The 23,594-nt window shown below is 44.2% G+C and overlaps 1 protein-coding gene across 2 annotated transcripts in view; it reads left to right on the top strand.

The window, feature by feature from the left end:
* Nucleotides 1–23,594, top strand: part of MASP2 (MBL associated serine protease 2) — a 77,497-nt gene that overhangs the window by 4,339 nt on the left and 49,564 nt on the right. For both annotated transcript variants that reach the window (XM_073603464.1, XM_073603465.1), the window contains exons 2-3: nucleotides 13,528–13,753; nucleotides 18,722–18,899. In XM_073603464.1, the coding sequence (XP_073459565.1) occupies nucleotides 13,528–13,753; nucleotides 18,722–18,899 (404 nt within the window). The remainder of the gene's footprint in view (nucleotides 1–13,527; nucleotides 13,754–18,721; nucleotides 18,900–23,594) is intronic.

Raw genomic sequence — 23,594 nt, forward strand, 5'->3', positions numbered from 1 at the left:
GTGGAAGTTGAAAGCACAGCAGGAGCCAGGGAGCACAGGGGGCAGAGAGCACTGGGGGTGCAGGTAGAACTGGGAGGGGTTAGGGAGCACAGGGGGAAGAGAGAGCTCTGGGGGGCTGGAGAGCACTGTTGGGGGGAGCCAGGGAGCACGGGGGTTGGAGAACACTGGGGGGTATGGGGGGAGACAGGGAGGACCAGAGAGCACTGTGGGGGGGATATCAGTGTGGGGGGAGCCAGGGAGCACAGAGTACTGGGGGGAGGTGGAGAGCAGTGGGGGGGTGACTGGACAGCACAGTGGGGGGGAGCATGGGGGGATCCAGGGAGCACAAAGAGGACCAGAGAGCACTGGGGGGCAGCTGGGGAGCAGAGGGGGGCAACTAGACAGCACTGTGGGGGAGCCAGGGAGCACAGGAATTGGGGACTGGCCAGCACAGTGAGGGGGGAGAGCATGGGGGGAGCTAAGAAGCAGTGGGGGGGGGAATGGACAGCACAGTGGGGGAGCCAGGGAGCAGGGGGGACCAGAGAGCACTGGGGGGAGGAGCCAGGGAGCAGAGGGGGTATGCAGGGAGAACTGGGAGGAACCAGGGAGCACGGGGCAGTAAAAGAGTTGGATAGGAGGAGCTCCGGTGGATGGATCCCATTTAAGCATCTGCTGCAGCCTGGCCGACCGCCCAGAGAGAACGTGAGTGCCCGGCCGTGCCGCCCTCCTGTGTGCCTGGATAGGAAGAGCGGCGGGGACAGCTGCATATGTAGGAATTAATCTTTCCATATTCTTTCTGCAGTCAATGAACGCCCGCAGAAGAAGCGGTCATTCACCGGCTGCAGGAGGAACATGAAAAGATCAATTCCTCCATATGCAGCTGTCCTATCCAGGCACACAGGAGGGCGGCACGGCCGGGCACTCATGTTCTCTCTGGGCGGTCGGCCAGGCTGCAGCAGGCGCTGGGATGGAATCCATCCACCGGAGCTCCTCCTTCCCCTTCACAGACAGTCATAGGGCAGGGATAGTTTCCTCCGCCTGGCTCGACTCCTGACCCAAATAGGCAGCCGTCCAGATGCGGAGAGGCCAGATGAGCAGCGCGGGCTGAAGGAGCAGCCCGCGCTGGACTTGGACATGGATTTGAGGCTCTATGGCTGCCCGCACAGCTTTTACAGATGACACCTGGAGCCTGTTGGTCAGTCCAGTGATCGAGCAGAGGCAAATTAGGCAGCTGCGAGGCCCCTGTGAATGCGAGGCATTAGGCGGCAGCCTAATTTGCCTAATTAGAGAGCCGCCTCTGTCAAGAGTATACTGTCCAGTTCTGGTCACCAGTCCTCAGGTAGGATGTGGTGGAACTGGAGAAAGTCCACAGAAGGACCACAAAGATAATAAGGGGGGTGAAGGACCTCAGCTATGAGGAGAGACTATAATGATAAAACATATTCTCCCTGGAGAAGAGACGCTTAACCACTTAAGGACCAAGCCTATTTTTCAAACTTGTTGTTTATGTCAGGTCAGGTTTTGTTGCTAGAAAATTACTTAAAACCCCCAAACATGATATATATTTTTTTCAGATACCCTAGAGAATAAAATGACGGTCATTGTAATACTATATGTCACACTGTATTTGCGCAGCGGTCTTAAAAGGGCAATTTTTTGGAAAAAATACACTTTTTTGAATAAAAAAATAGGACAACAGTAAAGTTAGCCCAATTTTTTTCTATATTGTGAAAGATAATTGTTACGCCGAGTAAATTGATACCCAACATAAAAATCTCCATAGGCGACGTTTAAAAATTTCTACAGGTTATCAGTTTTGAGTTATAGAGGGGGTCTTTTGGTAGAATTATTGCTCTCACTCTACCGATCACAGCAATACCTCACATGTGTGGTTTGAACACCGTTTTCATATGCGGGCGCAACTTACGTATGCGTTCGCTTCTGCGTGCGAGCTCGGCGGAACGGGGTGCTTTAAATTTATTTTTTATTTTTTCTTATTTATTTTACTTTTTATTTTTTATTCTTACACTGTCTTTTTAAAAAATAAATAAATTGGGGTCACTTTTATTCCTATTACAAGGAATGTAAACATCCCTTGTAATAGAAAAAAAACATGACAGGACCTCATTAATGTGAGATCTGGGGTCAAAATGACCTCAGATCTCACATTTACACTTAAAAGCAGAAAAAAAAGAGTAATTTTATTTTCAATAATTTTTTTCCCCCCCTTTAAGTGGGACGGAAGTGATGTTTGGCGCTTACCATGCAGCCAGTAACAGAGGGAATATAAAAAAGGGGAAAAAAGGGTATTTATAATGTTTTTTTTATATCTATACACAAAGGTTTTTCCTTTCATTTTTGTTTTAAACTGAATGGGTTGTTTTACAAGGTGAGGGTTTGCAATCACTATGAGGAGAAATCAATGCAATTTACAAATATCTTAATAGTGATTCTATCATTGGAAAAAAACAAGACGCGGCCACTTAGACAAGTTGGACAAGAAGTGGTTAAATGTTAAACTGGTGTAAGAGGTATTGTTAGCGTGGTAAGGATATGGAACTCCCATCCACAGTTGGCGGTGTCAGCAAGGAGTGTCGATATTTTCAAAAAAGGTTTAGCTGGGCACCTTAGCAAACACAATATACAGGGATATGGGAATAGATAGTGACATAATCACATACACACACAACCACAGTGATACAGGTTGAACTGGATGGACAGGTGTCTTTATTCTTCCCAACTATGTAAGCAGTGGCGGAAGGTGGTTTTTGTTTTGGGGGGGGCAGCAAACAACCCCCCCCCCCGGTTGGTCGGCGGCACTCCCCTACCCCGGCATTTATCCCATTGGTTGTTGCTTGCGGGCGGGCTCTTACGGGCGACAGGCACCGGCTGGATTGTGGGCACCTATGGGCGGGTTGCGGGCTTCTATGGGTGGCGGGTTGCGAGCTCCTACAGGCGGCGGGTTGCGGGCTCCTAAGGGCGACGGATTGCGAGCTCTTATGGGCGGCGGGTTGCGGGCTCCTATGGGCAGCGGCTCCTGTGTCCTCTCTGCATCACGGCGCCTTCCGCCATGCGGCTCCTCCCTCCTCCTCCTAGGTGTCCAATGGGATCGCCTGTCGTTTCAGCCAAACAGGTGACCGGTGTCAAACCCAGCTTCCGATTGTCCGGAAGGAGGATCAGTGTTACAATAGTGAATATTGATTCGCTGTTGTAACAGACCACCATATATTGAAGCCTATTAGAGCCTCTGGCGCCAGTGTCCTGAAAGGGGCCAGACGCATGGATAGGAGAACCGGTGATGGAAGAGGGGGGGTCAGGAGGGGGGAGCGTCCATGCGCCCTTAATGGACGGGCCGTCCCTGTATGTAACTTGATTCTGTGCTGTATTTGGTCTGCTTGCAAGTTGACTATCATTGTCCGGACTTTCCCAATTACTGTGCTCTTGTGTGTTAACACCATTGGCAACTTCGGTAGTCTTAAAATATAACTGATCATTATGTTAAGGCTGCCCATTCTTTTTGAATAGGATGGCCATGTAGCGCTCAACCCCATACGGGCCAGCTGTTTAGGTACCATAGTTATTTCCCAGTAGATGCTCCAACAGCCAGGCACACTGTCACAGTCACTCTTCTGGCTCAGTAATCGGTCTAGGGACATTCTTTTTTTTATTGCTTTATTGCAAACTTGAACTTGGATGGGTGCAAGGTAACACTGGGATACTCCAGCAATGTTAATAAATAACTTGAGGATACTAATCTTCCTCCTAAAGAATCTGAGCCAAGTCCTTGCAGCAGCAAATGATGGGCTGAGCTAAACTGGACCACCATAGACAATGTTCCCTTTGGGTAACACTAACTCTAATGCAAGAGGGATAGCAGCAGCACACAGTCACTGGGATCTCTCACACCAGTCTGTACTAACTAATGTCCTTGGATAATTAGATACCTCCTTCCAATAGCTCCTGACATCTCTCCTGTGAAGACTTCAGACCAGATCTCCAAAGAAGAGAAGACCCTCAGTCAGCTTCGCAAAGCAGAATAGGCCCCCCCAGCTAGCATAGTGGGGACCTTGACGGGAATTAGAAAGCACAGCCGGGCTGCCCAGAAGGACAGCAGCCCCACAGGCTTGGATTTCCTCCTCCAGGACAAGAACCCCTCTGTTCCAGGCCCCATACTATTTATATTCCCTCCGAGCCACCATCTGGGCACTCTCCCCAGGGATTGGCTGAGGCTGCATAAATATTTATCTGCTAAATTTGACTCTCCCAGTCCACTATCTTCCAGAACACTCCAGACGTGAGTGAAAAACAGAACAGACCAAAATAATCATATAGAGCTCAACTGATTACAGTGGAGCTAAGAGCTAAATTTACCCAACCTAGCACCTATCTAGGAGGGTGCTACTCTATTGCACCACAGCGCACAGGTAACTGCACCTGACTCTTTTTTGGGGAATGCAACGCATGGTAGTGCATACTGTACATTGTGGTTTGTTGCAACACAAAGTACCTTTCTTTAGTGCATGAGTCTCCAAACTTTCTAAACAAAGGGCCAGTTTACTGTCCTTCACACCTAAGGGGGGCCAGACTGTGGCCATTGGTAGTAGAAGAGGTCCTGATGTCAGTGGGGATAAACAATGCCCCACCTTTGGTGCAGGGGTGGATCCAGAGTCTTGTCTCGGGAGGGGCACTGTCAGAAAATAAATTTTTTTTGGGGGCAATTTATCGGGGCAATGGCTGGTGTTGGCGCTTCAATCATCACGGCACCATGGTTGTTATGGTGTCAGGATGATTGAAGCACATTATTTCTATTATTACATTGTTATATAAAATGAAATAGAGTTCAACTCACCATAATGCAGAATCAGTGAGAGCCCTGAGCGTGTCTCTTGTCACGACGCCTGTCACCAGATGAAGATTGTCACTTGCCACATCACCTGTCATACGTTACGGATTGTCACTTGCCACGTCACCTGCCACATGTTGCTAATTGCCTGTCACCAGGTGCGGATTGTCACTTGCCACGTCACCTGCCACGTGTTGTGGATCGTCACTTGCTCTGTCACTTTCCTGTTAAGGTGGTCTCTTGCTGTGTCTCAGAGTCAGGCAGCAGATTACCAGTCAGGCAGCAGAGAGATGATGTCATCTCTCTGCTCCCCCACCCACCGGCTCCCTGATTGGCCAGCAGCCCGCTCACACACTGAGCCTCACAGCTGCTCGCCCGCTCTCTCACCCGCCCGCTCACCGACCGAGCCGCCCGCTCTCTCACCCGCGGAGCCGCCCACGCTCTCACCCGTGGAGCCACCCGCCCACTCACTCACCTGCATTATCAGAGGGGGCAATTGCCCCGTTGCCCCCCCGGATCTGCCCCTGCTTTGGTGTCAATCGGAGGAATTGTGCTCCATCATTGTTGTCATTGGGAGCAATTGTACCGCATCATTGGTACCATTGGACCCCATCTTTGGTGTTACTGGGAGGAATTCTGCCCCATTGTTGGTGTCTTGGGGAGGAATTCTGCCCTTTCATTGGTGTCAATGTGAGGAGTTATGCCCCATTGTTGGCATCAGTGGATGAAAATAGTGCTGCAAGGACCAGATAAAACAAGCAAAGGGCCACATCTGGGCCCCAGGCCGCAGTTGAGACCACTGCTTTATTGCATTAGGATGCAATTCAAAATGAGTAGCACTGCAACACGATAACACAGGCATGGTTCAGTAATGTGTGATGCCAAATGAAGTGAGCCATAAAATATACTTTTGTTTTTGTTACAATAAATTTAATTGCATACTGGCCCGATGTTCATTGAAGTGTAAAGTAGTGCTGATAGAGGCAGCTGCAGAATGTGCACCCCAGCTCAGCTCCATTCTGATTTCAGATCTGCTCCAAACCTCCAGAGCCCTGCCAGTCTGTTCATTTCAGTTAAAACGCTGAGAAGAGCTCTGCCAATGTACTCAGGTAACATTAATCAGTGGATTTGAATAAAAGGACTTGGAATGAGGTCAGATGCGTCCAGGTAGGGATGGGCACTACAGCTTTAGAGGGATAAAAAAATAACGCTGCTAAGTACGGTTTGCATCTAATCTGACAAAACAACATAATTCCACAGTTTCAGGAAATGTACATAATAATAAGTTTTGTTCCCTTGATCTGAACCAGAGGTAATGCTCCTTTGATGACCTGGAGGCTTTCAACACTTTCCTCTGCTGACACCACTAGGACTAGGTGGAGGGGGGGGGGGGGCACAGGCACAAAGTACCAGGGGGTGTCAATACTGAACTGTCCGTTCAATCACCATTATTATGTAAAGTACTTAAAGTCATGATTTTTTTTTACATTATTAAGCTGCATTAAATATAAATAACAACCTTTGGAAAAAAATTATTTTTTTAATCACCTTTTCAGGTCTGTTGCTAGGGGGTCCCTCGTAATCTGCCTCTTCCTCTCCAAGGCGCCTGCCGTCATTTCCCTCGGTGCCGGTGCTCGCTAGTGCTCCTGGGAGGTATCAAAAAGAGGAAAAGGGGTGCTATTCAACTAAATCATAACTGTTGCCAACATCCCCAAGGTCAGGATACATAAATAATTACCCCCAAAGGATTCAAGGGACTTTAACGGCAACCCATATTAAAATTTAAAATTTAATTTATTAGGTAGAAAAAAATGTGATGAAAAACATTGAAAAAATCAACATAACATGACAAATACAATATCATAAAACCATTAGGAGGCTATACAAAACTGTACTGATATGCAGGAATGAAGGCTATGTTCAATAGTCTTGCCACGGGTCTTACGCGTTTCGGGACTAGACAGAATGTCCCTTCATCAGAGACAAATCGTGGAGCATAATCCCAAGCATGTCAGTATCGGGGCATCTGCGCCAAAATCGCAGCGGTGACGGTGTCAAGTACCCCAGGTCCAAAGGATATAACGAGGACCCGGGTGTCTATGATTGGCCCCACTCTATCCACACTGATCCAACCCACAGGCAAAGGGGGCATCCCGCAATCCCACCGTACAGATGGAGACTAAGTCGCAAACACTATGGCAGGATGTTTATTAGAATGTCCACAGATTCAGTCAGATAATCTGCATACAGACATAGGAGGGAGAAGAGCACCACTATGTGGAGGGTGACATAGGTCAAACAGGGAATCAGACCATATGATATCAGAGTATGTGGGTACAGGGCTAATTCCTGACAGGATACAGGCTATCCTGCAGAACCGCCCGGACCGTTCACCGCCAAGTGCGGTATCTGCTCCCCCCTGAAAGGCGTCAAATGTGAAACCGGAGGGGGGGAGGATTTCGAAAAGCAGAAGTTCCATTTTTGTGTGGGAACTCCGCTTTAATGGTTTTATTTAGTTATTTCACCAGATGTACATGTTAAAACTGGAACTTCACGCACAGCTAAAATACACACATGGCTGCTGCCTTACCCGACAAAGGATTTGTATGTCTTGTCCTTTAACCACTTCAGCTCCGGAAGGTTTACCCCTCTTCCTGACCAGGCCATTTTTTTGGATGCGGCACTGCGTTACTTTAACTGACAATTGCGCGGTTGTGCGACGCTGTACCCAAATAAAATGTTTGTCCTTTTTTTCCCCCACAAATAGAGCTTTCTTTTGTGGTATTTGATCACCACTGCAGTTTTTATCTTTTGTGCTATAAACTAAAAAAGAGCGACAATTTAAAAAAAAAAATTATATTTTTTACTTTCTGCGATAAAAACACATCCAATAATAACATTTAAAAAAAATCAAATTTCAATCAATCAATTTAGGCCAAGCCTACCAACTATGGGATATATATATATTTTTTTTATTATTCTTTCTTTTTTTTTTTACTAGTAATGGTGGCGATCAGTGACTTATAGCGGGACTGCGACAAGTGCTAAAAAAATGCACTTGATCTATATAGTTGTATATTTTACATACAACTATATAGATCAGACCAAAATGAGGGACAAATGAGGAGGAAAGAGGGACAGAGGGACCCTGATCCAAATGACACTGGCAGGGAAGGGGTTAATGACACTGGCAGGGAAGGGGTTAATGACACTGGCAGGGAAGGGGTTAATGACACTGGCAGGGAAGGGGTTAATGACACTGGCAGGGAAGGGGTTAACACCAGGGTCAATCAAAGGGTTAAATGGGTTCCATGGGAGTGCTTACTAACTGTGAGGGAGGTGCTTTGGTAAAGATCTGTGTTCCTGCTTAGCAGGCGGTGGTCTCAGTGGGGAGCATCGATAGTTTCAAAAAACTATTAGAGAAGCACCTGAACGACCGCAACATACAGGGATATACAATATAATACTAACATATAATCACACACATGGGTTGGACTTGATGGACTTGTGCATTTTTTCAACCTCACCTACTATGTAACTATGTAACTATGTAGGATCGGTACATTCCCCTTTCACAGAACAGTGGTCTGCCTTGTTTACATAGGCAGACTGCCAATCTGCCTGTCTACCAAATGATCGGCGGGTCCCAGCGGACATCGCATCTGCTGGACCGGCTGATTGGCTCCTGCCATGTCCAACCACTTCCCCAGACGCGGAAGTGTCAGATCACGTACTAGATATGTGATCTGGCACAGAGCAGCCAACCTGCCGCAGTATATGTGCGTGGGGCGGTCCTCAAGTGGTTAAAGTAGAATTCCGGGATAAACCTATCTAGTTTTAAAAATGCTCCCCCAACACCTATGCTAAATAACCCATACCTCCCAACTTTCTAAAATGGGAATGAGGGACACCTATTAGCAAAAGTATGCAGGCATAGGACACACCCCCTGCCACACCCCCCTTAAAGGAGAATTGGACAAAAAAAATGATTGGTTAAACCCACAAGTGCTTTTTTTTTTACCACTACTATTCCTTTATACTGTATTTTGAAATTTACAAATTAGAAATTTGATGAAAAGTTTAGCACTGGAAAACACTTTTTGATAGATAAATAGTGCATTTTATATACAACTATGGGAAAGACCAAAATGAGGGACAAATGAGGAGGAAAGAGGGACAGAGGGACATTGATCCAAATTAGGGACAGTCCTTCAAAATCAGGTACAGTTGGGAGGTATGCTAATCTGTGTAAGAAACATGTACATACCTACCTATTTTCAGCTTGCTCTGGTCCCCTCACCTGATCTGGCTCCACTGTGTCAGTCAGCGGCAACTGCAGGGGAGAGGAGGAAGCATTGACAATGAATGGGCCATAGAAGCCTATGGGTAACATCACCCTTCCCAGCCATTGTTGAGTGCTCTCTCCTCTTTCCCACACCTCCCAACTTTTTGAGATGGGAATGAGGGACACCTATCAGCAAAAGTATGCAGGCATAGGACACACCCCCTTGCCACACCCCCTTAAAGGAGAATTGTACAAAAAAAACAAGATTGGTTAAACCCACAAATGCTTTTTTTTACCACTACTATTGCTTTATATTGGCTTTTAGAATTTAGAAATCAAATGAAAGGTTTATCACTGGGAAACACTTTAATAGATAAAAAATGCATTTTATATATATAACTATACAGATCAGACCAAAATAAGGGACAAATGACGAGGAAAGAGGGACAGAGGGACATTGCTCCAAATCAGGGACAGTCCCTCGAAATCAGGGACATTTGGGAGGTATGTCTTTCCTGCAGCAGCTGCTGGCTGACACATGGGATCATGTGACCAGACCTGAGTGGGATGAAAATAGATATATACATCTATATATACATCTTTCTTACACAGGTATAGGTGTTAGGAGGGGGAGAGCATTTTTAAGACTAATTCGATTTATTATGGAATTCTACTTTAAGCCCTGAGATTTGTACAGACCTGCCACTAAGAACAGCCAGGCTGGGGATCTGAGTTTTCTCTGCTACAGCTATGCAACACAACTAATTCTCTTCCCTGCATCCAATTGTGATTGGAAAGAAAAAGAGCAGCAACTGATGAGGCCATCTGATCATCTCTCTTCTGTTTCCTCCTGTCAACACGTTCCTTGTCAGGACAATGCAAGGCTCCAGATTAGCTCTACTACTACACCCTTCCACCAGTCTGAGTGCTGCTGTACACAGAATCACAAACATGTGAAACCCAAGTCATAATTTAAAATTTAAAACTAAACTTGGGGCACTCCATACCCCCCTCCCCCCCCCTCAACTTGCCAAACTAATCGCTGTGTTAGTATAAAAAAAGTTCTAAATGACCAAAACTCTTCTATATTATTGCTGCAGGGGAGGAGGGTCCTTTTTGGTGGGATGGCACTTCTTTATGACTTATTGATGCTGCACCGCAGACTTATGGGTGTATAGAAGAGCATCTAAAAGGTGTCCATTTTAAAAAAGAAAAATGCTGATTGGGGCTGAAGAGGGGGCTGGAAGGGCGTTGTATGCCCAAAGATGGATTTTAAACTAATTGTATTTAAGATATATTTAATTATTTTTAACAAATGCAAATGTGGTTGTAAAGGCTGTTTTTTTTTTGTTAACACAACAAATATGTTATACATACCTTCTCTGTGTAATGGTTTTGCACAGAGCAGCCCTGTACCTCCTCGCCTGGGGTCCCCTGCCGGTGCTCTTGGCTCCTCCTCTTTTCTGTGTGCCTTCATAGCAAGCCACTTGCTATGGGGGCACTTGTGCAGGCTCGATCCCGAGCCAGGCTGCGTGCATCCACAGACATACGCAACCCGCCCCGCCCACCGCTGCCTTATCACATGATGTGACTGACAGCGGCAGGAGCCAATGGTTCCCACTGCTCTCAGCTAAGCGTAGCATAGAGAAGGGAAGGAAGAACTAAAGCTAGGAACAGTGCTGAACTGATACAGGGTTAATGTTTAAGGGGGGGGGGGAGCAATAGTGTTAGAAGGTTCTTAATGCACAGAATGCATTACAGCAGAGTTCCACTCAAAAGTGAAACTTCCGATTTAAGCACCCCTCGCCACCTTACATGCCACATTTGGCAAGTCATTTTCTTTTTGAGGGGGGGGGGCAGATACCTAGTTTTGACAGATACCCAGCTCCCACTTCCGCTCTCGCCACCTAGGCTACTCCTCCTCATCCCCTCTCTCCCTGCAATCTTTTGGGACACACCACAGGTCCCAGAAGCTTGCCCAGCCACTGAGAAGGCACAGCATGCCCACACTTGCAATGTTGGCGCCTTGGAGAGGAGAGGGAGAGGAGCAAGGCTTCGGGTGGCCGCATCGCTGGACCGTGGGACAGGTGACTGTCTGTTTATTAAAAGTCAGCAGCTACACTTTTTGTAGCTGCTGACTTTTAATAAACATAAAAACGACAGGAACACCGCTTTAAGGTAAAAAAAACTTTTGCCTTTATTTATCATATATAAAATGAGGTATGGTATCTTTTAGCAGAAGCTTTCAATCGTTGACCTGCTCTACATTAGGAAAAACTTGGTTGATCCTGCTATTTCTTCTTCACTTCCTAATAGTTGGTGGCAACACAAAAGCAGCAGATCCTCTGTCTGTAGCGTTGCCACTCTCAGAGCACATGATTTATCAGATTACTCAGAGGAAGCTTTCACTTCCTTTTTAACTCTACTAGCCCCCCCCCCCCCCATGTGACTAGGGGCAGCCCCTTCCTAACCAATGTCACCACAAAGCTTCTAATCCACCCCCCTGGTCATCTCTCGCCTTGACTACTGCAACTCCCTCCTCATTGGCTTACCTCTAAATAGGCTATCCCCACTTCAGTCCATCATGAACACTGCTGCCAGGCTCATCCACCTCACAACCCGCTCAGTGTCTGCTATACCCCTCTGCCATTTCCTCCATTCAGTCACCGAATTAAATTCAAGATACTAACTATAACTTACAAAGCCATCCACAACCTGGCCCCCAGCTACATCTCTAACCTAGTATCAGTGTTGCCAACCGCCCGTAGATTTACCGGCAGCCCGTAAAAACAAGCCGTTTTTCCGGTGCCCATGAAAGCCCGTAGTAAGGGAAAAGTGCCCGTAAAAATGGCGGCGATCGGCTTGGGTCAGAACTGCGCATGCGCAATGCCGGAAATACCCGAGAAGATCCGATCTTGTTGAGCCGCCAAGCGAGTTTCCTGCTGCACAGCCTCTGCCCAGCCCACCACCGCCACGGCCCGCTCAGCCAATAATATAAGCACATTTTTTCCCGCCAACACCGCCGCCAGCCTATCAACACAGGCACAGGCAGGAGCCGACTGAGAGGAGTCATCGTGGACTGGAGAGCAGAGATCCGAGCGGCGGCTAGTATCAAAATAACAACATTCCAAAACCTCCTGCTCTTAAACTTCCTTGTCACCTCATCCCATGGCCTTCAGGACTTCTCCAGAGCCTCTCCCATCCTCTGGAATGCTCTACCCCAATCCGTCCGATTTTCTCCTACTTTATCCACTTTCAGACGATCCCTGAAAACTCATCTCTTCAGAGAAGCCTATCTGGCCCCCACCTAACAACTGTACATTTATCTTCTCAATCAGCACATCACCCACAATTATTACCTCTTGTATCTCTTGACTTTCCCTCTAAAATTGTAAGCTCTAAGGAGCAGGGCCCACAGATTACGACTGTATTAAAGTGTATTGTATTTGTACTGTCTACCCTCAAGTTGTAAAGCGCTACGTAAACTTTTGGCGCTATAAAAATCCCCTATAATAATAATAACAGAGACAAGTCTACCAGGCAGCAGACACCTCGTTAGACTTAACTCATGGTATGTCTGCAATTTTTTCACAAAAAAGCTAAATTCCTGGAATTCAGCTTTACCCAGAGTGGAGTTCTTGTGTAATGTAAAGTTCAGGAGTCATGAAATGTGTACTCAACAGCTAGATTATTGGAAGCTGTAGAATTTAACTATAGTCAATGAATGACTTCACGCCTGGTAAAGCATCCGGAACTCCAGATCCCTCCTTACCCTTCTACAACCTAATTCCTCGCTGCACCTTCCAATCTGTTTTGGCCTCTTTGTACACCTCCGTCTTACAGGAGTAATTAGACAAGATACAGCAACTCTCAACCTCGGAACAGGACCTCATTGCTTGCCTCACAACTTGGCCCTTGGGCGGAAGAGTTTAGGGTAGAGAGGAAATTTTCTTTCATCTTTTTCTTTGGCCTTAGACAAAACAAATTCTTTGCCCTTTTAAGCTTTGGTAACGGCCATAGAAAAACATACTTACTCTATTTATCCTATTTTCTTGTTAAATCTGGGCAGTAGGCCATCTCCATTTATTGCCTCCCCCCTGGTCATCCCCGGCCAGGGCCACTGTATTTATCAGTGCATGCTCTTACATCTCTATATATTCCAATGCTGGATCTCAAAACTTCTGCACCTGGTGTTTTTTTCTATATTGTAAAAAAAAATTTCAATAAATGTTAAAAAGAACCACGTACCGACTTTGATTACAATAAAAAGTCAAAGAATTTACAACAGATGAAACTTTTTAAAAATTGTTTATGTTGAGCCTGGGATTTGTTTGGTACCATGTGTATATTTTTTTTTATCATTTCCTTTCATGCCTCAAGAATAGAATAAACTAAGATCTCAAATATCTTTGTTCTGCAGACTCTGCCATCTTCTAATTATCAGTATCGTAATCCTCCCACATGCATACTGCATAGAACTGAGTGGACTGTTCGGAAGGATCGCTTCTCCTGGGTTACCAAAGCCGTACCCTAATGAACAGACTCTGACCTGGAACATCCAAGTCCCTGAGGGACATCGGGTCAAAATCTACTTTACCCACTTTGACCTGGAGCTGTCTTATCTGTGTGAATATGACTATGTCAAGGTACAAACCCAAAGAACTGATGTCATTTGGTCTCGAAGGGTGATACTAATCTATCAGTACATGACAAACCTACAGATGGTAGAATGGGTGCCATGCCAAACCTAAAGTTTACCATGCAATGAATGCCAAACCTACAGTTTACTGTGTATGCCAAACCTACAGAAGTTAGAATGGGAGCAATAGTTTACCCACTTTTATATCAGGACACTTTTAAAGTTTTTATTAAAATCTATTTTTTTTTTCTAGAAACCCCCCCCCCAAACTATTATATAAAGTAGATATCTAAACTGACTTTAAAAGGTACCCACAATACTAAAATGCAGAGGCCCCGTGGAATAAACTGGTATCAGTTACAATTTTTTATCCGCGTTTACAATACTGTATATTTTTAGGAAAAAATACACGAAAATGAATTTTAGTGTAGACTAACACAACAAAATGCATGTTTTTTTTATTTTATTTTATGGATGATAGGGTTGAGTTGAGTAATTAAATACCAAACATGTCAAGGACCTAGAAATGTGTGCATTCCAAAATTGCAAAAAATGACCAAGAATTGCTGATAAGCAATTACAAGTCATCAGTTTAGTCGTAACCATGAAATAATGGCCCTGGAATTATTGCTTTCATGCTGACGTTCATGGTGATACCTACTTGCAGTCATAAAAGTGGTCGAGTGGCTCTATATACACCTTATATACCAAGACCTATAAACCTACCTTGGCAGGCAAGGGATTAAAGCTGAGCTCCAGGCAAACAGCTAAATACACAGGTGAAATACATAAAAGGGGAGCTGTTTTTATTGCCAAAAGGATTTGTATTTCTGTCAATGCAGTCCTAAGATATGCATAGGTCTGCATCCACATCTAGTATTTTGCCTGCTGCAGTACAATAACACTAATAGATCTCCTCCACACCCTCAGTTTGTCATTGGACAGTGAATGAGAAGCAGTACACTGATGAGCTCATCTCTCTGTCACTCTGCTCCTTTCTCTTATGTCCCTTGCAGTGCAGCACAACTGATTGACTCCTTGTGCCGCTCTTACATGTCCTAGTCTAAGATCTGCTGTACAGGGTTTGTAAGAGGCTAATAAAGTCAGGTACTTATATTGCTTGCATTAAAAATAATAATAAACATATCGATATATAAATGAATACAGAGCTGCATTGATTTGTGGCTTTTATATCTACCTGGAGTTCAGCTTTAAAATTGTATACTACCTGACTTGGAGGTCAAGTTATAGTTTGTACCTGTGTTGGCATATTTTGCAGCATGCTACTTCACTGCTTCCTGACCGTTGCACGACGATATACGTCGGCAGAATGGCACGGGTGGGCAAAAGGGCGTACAGGTACGTCCCCTTTAAGAAGCAGTGCTGCGGGCGCGCACGCCGCATTCTCCATGACCACGGGGCCCGCGGACTCGATGTCCGCCGGGGGCCTGCGATCGTGTCACAGAGAGGTAGAATGGGGAGATGCCTTTGTAAACAAGGCATTTCTCCATTCTGCCTTGTGACATGACAGAGATCTACTGCTCCCTGTCATCGGGAGCAGTGATCGCTGTCATGTGCGTTGAAGCCCATCCCCCCCACAGTTAGAATCACTCCCTAAGACACACTTAACCCCTTGATCGCCCCCTAGTGTTTAACCCCTTCCCTGTCATTTACACAGTAATCAGTACATTTTTATAGCACTGATCGCTGTATAAATGACAATGGTCCCAAAATAGTGTCAAAAGTGTCCAATATAATTTCGCAGTCATGTTAAAAATCGCAGATCGCCCCCATTACAAATAAACAAAAAAAATTATAATAAAAGTGCCATAAAACTATCCCCTATTTTGTAGACGCTATAAATTTTGCGCAAACCAATCAATATATCGTTATTGCGTTTTTTTTTTACCAAAAATATGTAGAAGAATACGTATCGGCTTAAACTGAGGAAAAAAATAGGGTTTTTTTTATATATATTTTGGGGGATATTTATTATAGCAAAAAGTAAAAAATACTGCAATTTTTTTATCAAAATTGTCGCTCTTTTTTTGTTTATAGCACAAAAAGTAAAAACCGCAGAGGTGATCAAATACCACCAAAAGAAAGCTCTATTTGTGGGAAAAGAAGGATGTCAATTTTGTTTGGGTACAATGTCGCACGGCTGCACAATTGTCAGTTAAAGCGACGCAGTGCAGAATCGCAAAAAGTGCTCTGGTCAGGAAGGGGGCAAATCCTTCCCGGGCTGAAGTGGTTAAAGCGAAGTTCCAGGCACAAATTGAACTCGGTTTAAAAACAAAAAACAAAAACAAAAAAACGCCCCCCCTTTTTTCACTTTTTCATACCTTTTTTGATATGTTTTCTTCGGGACTTCTGTCCCATGCCACCGCGGCGAGATACGTCACTTCTGCATTTTTTTTTCGTGCCCTCCTCCTTCCCCCGTTGCCTTCTGGGGCCGCGCGGCTCGCGCATGCACAGTAGGAAACAGGCTGTGAAGACGCAAGGCTTCACTTTATGTTATATTAGTAATGATGCCAGGGCCTGCATCCGCAACCGATGGACGGGTCGGCTTCGGGTGCCGACGTTGCGGGCTCCTTGGACAGGTAAGTGTCCTTATATTAAAAGTCAGCAGCTACAGTATTTGTAGCTACTGACCTTAAAAAAAATGTCGTCCAGGCTGGAACTCCTCTTTAAGATCTACTTTAGTCTTTTTTAGTCTCTTTTAGTCTATTTACAAAATAAATCTCTTTAAAAAATCGTATACATGATGAAGTACAGTAGGTCTGCCCCCTTTAAATGTTGTCACTGTAGTCCATGTTACTTTCCAATGCCTGTCTGGATGGTGAGGCAAATTGAGGAGGAAATATAATTTTTCTTTTGATGTATACATCGCCTTCATAAAAGTAAATTAATGGGATATGCATTATAAAAATGATAGACACATTATTAACTAATTGGTTTATAAGAGTAATTGTCACCTTGCAGGAGGATGGTGTACACATTAGTAGAGCAGACTAGGTGTTAAATTTACTAGACAAGAATAAATGAATATATTATCCATGGTAGTCAAACCACCAGTAGAAAATATGAAATGAAAGCCTTGTTCCAGTTGTAATAAAAATTATGTTTATTGTGCTTTTTAACAAATACGTTCGTTCTTCTGGACTTGAGGTTTTGATGCTGAATTTTTTTTTTTTTAAAGTCTGGAGAAGGGAAGAGGGATGTTTGAGGGTCAAAGCTGGCTTTGGGCTAAAATTCAGGGACTTTCTTCTTTCTTTTTAAAAGCTGATGTACAGGGGATAGCCAAAGGCCAGTACAAAGACTAGAGTATTATCTATTAATATTGTATTTTAACCACCTCCCGCTCATGCTATAGCCGAAAGACGGCTACAGCGCGGGCCTTAATTGCCAGGAGGGCGTCCATGTACGTCCTCCCGAGACCGAGCCACCTGCAGTGCTCCCCTTCAGTGCCACCCACCAGTGCAGTCCATCAGGGCAGCCTATCAGCGCACATCAAAATTTTATAACAAGCTATGAAACCCCCCCCCCCCCCTTTTCAAAATTTTCTGTCTTTTTTTGTTTTTTTAGCAAAAAATAAAAAAACCCAGCAATACAAATACTGGAACAAATTAATGTTCAAATCAATCCCTGCATCTCTGTGGAGCCCCTAGCCATACACCAACAGAATTTTGTTCAAAAATGTTAGTTTTCAGAGCATTTCATACATTTTTGAATGGTTAGCATGGTCGGACATTTGTTTTCAACCTTAGTGATCAGAAAGTTCGAAGGAACAGAACGGAAATTTTTTCTTGAACAAACCAAATTCTAACTGTGAATGTGGTTTTTGTTTTTGCGGGTTCTTTTTTTTAAAAAAAAAAAAATTCAATTTCTATTAAATATTCAAGTTACAACAAAAAGGCAGGGCAGGAAACCACTGCCAGAGAAAAAAACAAAAAAAAACCACAAACCCCATCAAAGCAAAAAATTACACTCAATAACATAAATATAGCTCTGGAATTACAAACTGAACTGGGTGCTTCAACTACCATTAGGGAGGGGAAAGGCCCCATGGTAACATATGATTAGGAAGCATTAATGCATTTAATACCATAGGACAGCAGGGATAAAGACAGATGAATGTGTTTTTTGTTCATAAAAAATAGTACATAATATGCTAAGCACAAAAGAATCCTATTTAATATATCTGAAATTCCATTGAAATGTCGGGTCTGGATGAAAGTTTGAGTGATTTCTGACAAAATTAGGCGACTCAGTGGTGGAAAGAAAGTATGCTCTGATGAACAATTCTCTAGATTTCCCATACAAATAAAAATCAAAGCCGAATTGGCCAGCTGCACATGATACCTCGATTTATGCCCAAGTTGACTTCACATGGTGCTAATTCAAGGTCATCAACTCAAAAAGATTTAAAGCTAAAGACAGACAGATAAGTAGTATCTTCAGAAGAAGGTCAGCAATGACAGCCAACTCATTTTTCTCCTGAAAGGTCTCCCGTAACTCTGGTTGATCATCACAATGATCATATGGAACTATCCTTCAAAAAAATCTAAATGTTTTTATTTTACAAATAGAAATGTATAATTTTATGTGTGGTTAGCATTTCCGCCTGGCAGCACTATGGTTGACGGTTCGAATCCCAACCATGGCACTACCTGCCTGGAGTTTGCATGTCCTCCCTGTGCCTGTGTGGGTTTCCTCCGGGTACTCCGGTTTGCTCCCACACTTCAAAGACATGCTGGTATGTTCATATGCTCCTGTTTAAAATCGGCTAGTATGTGAATGTATGAATGTGAGTTAGGGACCTTAGATTGTAAGCTCCTTGAGGGCAGGGACTGATGTGAATGTACAATATTTATGTAAAGTGCTGTGTAAATTGTAAAGTGCTATATACATACCTGTAATAATAATAATAATAATGTCACACGTAACCAACAGTAACTACTATATATCCTCACAGCTCACTTCCCAGGGGAAGGATGTGGCCCATTTATGTGGTAAGGAGTCTACAGACACGGAAAAAGCCCCCGGAGACACGACTTTCTACTCCCTGGACAATAAGATGACTGTAACATTTCGGAGTGACTACTCCAACGAGAAGGAATTCACCGGCTTTGAGGCTTTCTATGTGGCTGAAGGTGAGGTAACACAGAAGTACTGCAACTCGCTTAGACCAATCTCATGTTAGAACAGGTCAAAGTATAGCTTTTCATTTTATATTTAAAGGAATTATCCACCTTATAAAAGAAAGTCTTTGCAGTTCCTGTTGTGATTTGTATCAGAGTAGGCATAGCAAAATTTTGTTCTTAGTTTTGTTTGGAGCTGGAAAGAATTATACTGTCAATTTTTTTTTGTTTTAATTTCAAGTTTTATAGCATACAAGTCATGTGTCAGTAGAACACTTTCAATCAGCATGTATATAGATAGTTTAATCAGGAGGTATGGTTATACACTCACCGGCCACTTTATTAGGTACACCTTGCTTGTACCAGATTGGACCCCTTTTGCCTTTAAAAACTGCCTTCATTCTTCGTGGCATAGATTCAACAAGGTGTTGGAAACATTCCCCAGAGATTTTGGTCCATAGTGACATGAGAGGATCACGCAGTTGCTGCAGATTTGTCGGCTGCACATCCATGATGAGAATCTCCCGTTCCACCACATACCAAAGGTGCTCTACTGGATTGAGATCTGGTGACTGTGGAGGCCATTGGAGTACAGTGACCTCATTGTCATGTTCAAGAAACCAGTGGTGAGATGATTGGAGCTTTGTGACATTATCCTGCTGGAAGGAGCCATCAGAAGATGGGTACACTGTAGTCATAAAGGGATGGACATGATCGGCAACAATACTCAGGTAGGCTGTGGTGTTTAAATAATGCTCAATTGGTATTAAGGGGCCCAAAGTGTGCCAAGAAAATATCCCCCACACCATTACACCGCCACCACCAGCCTGAACCGTTGATACAAGGCAGGATGGATCCATGCTTTCATGTTGTTTATGCCAAATTCTGACCCTACCATCTGAATGTCGCAGCTGAAAATGAGATTCATCAGACCAGGCAACGTTTTTCCAATCTTCTATTGTTCAATTTTGGTGAGCCTGTGCAAATTATAGCCTCAGTTTTCTGTTCTTAGCTGACGGGAGTGGCACCCGGTGTGGTCTTCTGCTTCTGTAGCTCATCTACTTCAAGGATGGATGTGTTGTGTGTTCAGAGATGGTATTCTGCATACCTTGGTTGTAACGAGTGGTTATTTGAGTTACTGTTGCCTTTCTATCACCTCAAACCAGTCTGCCCATGCTCCACTGACCTCTGACGTCAACAAGGTATTTTCATCCACACAACTGCCGCTCACTGGATATTTTCTCTTTTTTGGACCATTCTCTTTAAACCCGAGAAATGGTTGTGCGTGAAAATCCCAGTAGATCAGCAGTTTTCGAAATACTCAGACCAGCCTGTCTGGCACCAACAACCATGCCACGTTCAAAGTCACTGAAATCTCCTTTATTTCCCATTCTGATGCTCGGTTCGAACTTGAGCAAGTCACCTTCACCACATCTAGTTGCTGCCATGTAATTAGCAATTTGCGTTACCAAGCAATTGAACAGGTGTGCCTAATAAAGTGACCGGTGAATGTATATCAAAGAGTAGGCATAGCAAAACTTTGTTTTTAGTTTTGGTTGGAGCTGGAAAGGATTATTTTTTATTGTTTTTATTTCAAGCCAGTGGCGTTGCTAGGGGTGGCTTTTGGGGCTATAGCCCAAAATCTGGGGCCCATAGCCCCGAGTCTCTGCAGGGGTCCCCAAGGGAAGGGGAGGCTCTCTGGGGACCCTGATGTAAGTGGGGGGCTCTCTGGGGACCCTGATGCAAGGGGGAGGCTCTCTGGGGACCCTGATTTTAAGGGGGAGGATCTCTGGGGACCCTAATGTAAGGGGGGCTCTCTGGAAACCCTGATGTAAGTGGGGGGCTCTCTGGAAACCCTGATGTAAGTGGGGGGCTCTCTGGGGACCCTGATGTAAGGAGGGGGCTCTCTGGGGACCCTGATGTAAAGAGGGGGCTCTCTGGGGACCCTGATGTAAGGGGGGGCTCTCTGGGGATCCCGATGTAAGTGGGGGCTCTCTGGGGATCCCGATGTAAGTGGGGGGCTCTCTGGGGATATACACACACACAACACACGTATATTACTGTATATACATGTGTATGCCCACCCAAGCGTATGACTTTCTTTACTACTCTGCTATGGGCTCTGGCCCCAGATCTTTTGTAGACCTAGCAACGCCCCTGTTTCGAGCTTTATAGCATACAAGAATAGTCAGGTTCAGTAGTACACTTTCAATCAGCATGAATATAGTTTAATGAGAAGTACAGTTATTCATGCAATAAGTACAAGAGTTAAGGAACAAGGAAGGCATTCACTGAAGGCAACCAAGTTGTATAATCGGAGGTGTTTCAGCGGGTAGGTTATTGTGAGATTGCTGAACAGAAAAGGTAAGAGGGGAATGTCAGAAAGAAAAGAAGACGTATAAATAGTAAAGATAAATAGAGGTAAAGGAGAAAGCTGTCTGGTCGGTGATGAACAACCCATTAGTGCTGACATTGCTTATAGCACTTACTCAGACCAAAGAATGACCAATTACTCCAGGAAAGCACTGAAGTGGTTGAAGTTAACAAATGCCATCCATGTGCTCTAGGTTAAATACATTTCGGATCTGGCATGGCAGTTGTTAACCAGAGCAAGAAGTGAGGGTAAATCTTCCAATGATGACACTTGATTAGGTGACAACTACTGGAGAAGGAAATGCCGCTCACTTTGTAGAGACTTCCTCTCACTTCCCGTGCCTCCAGGCCATGAAGTGAAGGGGTTACGACTCCTGTCAATCTTTTACTGCCTGTGTCTATACTTGAGAAATTCAGTCTTGTATTTGTTCTGGAGATGGAATTGAATGAGAAATCCAAGTGGTAGAGGGGAACCATCCAATAGAAGCACATGTTACAGTGACAATTATATAAGAGGGGAATTCCTCCATTTCTCTTGTTACTTACACATTAACACGTGTTGTGTTATGGCAGCCCATTCAAACCCTAACTTTTTTTTTCTAATGGAATGTACTACTTTGCACTGTGGCACAACGCAGGTGTATCAGTTTATTGCTTTTGGGGGAAGGGAGCACTAAAAAAAAAAAAAGGTTTCAGGGTCAGAACTACAAGATGGTGATATCTCTACAAAAAGTAAGAAAAAGTAAGCAGGTGACTACAAAGTGGAACTAAACCCATGGATTTAACCTTTAAAAAAAAAAAAAAGTTACATTTAAAGTGGAACTTTACCCATAACAACTTGATAAAAAATAATGTTCTTCAGCAAGGAACATACATTCCCCATTAATAATTATGCTACCAAAATCAGTGTGTGCTGTAATTTGCTGCCAGCATTGTTCCTGTTTCTTCTTGACAGGGGCTGCCATTTTGCTGAAGCCCAGAGCCCCTGACTGTAAATCATAAAGTGGAACTAAACCCATCAATTTACCAGTTTTAAAAAAAAAGTTACATTCCTGGATTGCTGTGACATTTGCTTGTGTCCTCAACCAAACTGTCCAACCATCAAGAGGCTGGTGTCCTAACTGATCACTTGTGCAGCACCAGGGCAATTGCAGATCAAACAGAAGCAGTTTCCTTGGCTGTAAAGGATGGGGGGGGGGGTTTAATTCTGCTTTAAGGCTGTCAGCAGATCAGCCTCTACAAACTAGGCAGTGCCTAAAAATTCTGAGCAACTGAGCATGTGCAGAGCAGGGTGCGACAGTGTACTACTAGATTTTATAAAGGAGAGATACTTATTTGTAATAGCTATATCTGCAAAAGGGGCCAGCCTGAAGTGATCTAGCAGGACTTACATTGTCTGGCTAAAGTTCCACTTTAAAGTGGAAGTAAACCCTGCTATCATTTTTAGCCAAAGAAGCTGCCATCTTGGCCTCTGTTTAATCTTCAACTGCCATGACGCTGCACATGTGATCAGTTATGACACCAGCCATTGGATGGTTTGACAGTTTGGTTGAGAGCACAACCAATGTGACAGTTACATTTCCGGCCCGTGACGGGAATTTAACTGTTTTTTGAAACTTAAATTGATGGGTTATCTTCAGCTTTAAGACATGCCAGGAATTCTAAGAGCCACATTGGCTTGTGTTCTCAACTCAAATGGATGTTGTCATAACTGATCACATGTGCAGCACCATGGCAGTTGCAGATCAAACAGAGACTAAGATGGCAGCTTACATGGCTGAAAAGTACAGGAAGGTTTGTGTCCTTCTATTTGGATTGCAAAGATGATCAAACACATCAAGGAAATAGCCACCAACAGTTTACATATTTATATGGTATATAGAGAAATCTGCGTGCCAACCAAACACTTGCATAACATTAAATTAAGGTGCTGCTCCGATACAAAGTGTTTTATCCACTTTTCCAAGGTAAACAAAAAAAAAAAAAAAAATAATCTAAGTCAACTTTCTAATTCCCACAACTATGGAGTAACCGTGGAAAACAACATAAACAGCAGTTTTTCTCCAAAAAAAAAAAAAATGGTGTTTATGTTACTCTTTGTTACATGGCAGTCATGGCCATAGATGGATCGAATCTTGGCCCGGCTCAGCAGGGATCAGTGAGATTCAATCCATCTATGGGCACGCTGGTTGTACAACAATCAACTGGGGTACAACCAGCCTGTTGGATTTTTTACATGCGATTACTGCCGGCAGCTATAGCGGCTAGCAGTAATTATTGTGTTCTGCCGGCCCAGGAAGGTTCCCTGCTGACAGAACACAATAGTGCTGCGAG

The sequence above is a fragment of the Aquarana catesbeiana genome, linkage group LG10 (genome assembly GCF_042186555.1).
Source record: "Aquarana catesbeiana isolate 2022-GZ linkage group LG10, ASM4218655v1, whole genome shotgun sequence".
In the NCBI taxonomy this organism is placed as follows: domain Eukaryota; kingdom Metazoa; phylum Chordata; class Amphibia; order Anura; family Ranidae; genus Aquarana; species Aquarana catesbeiana.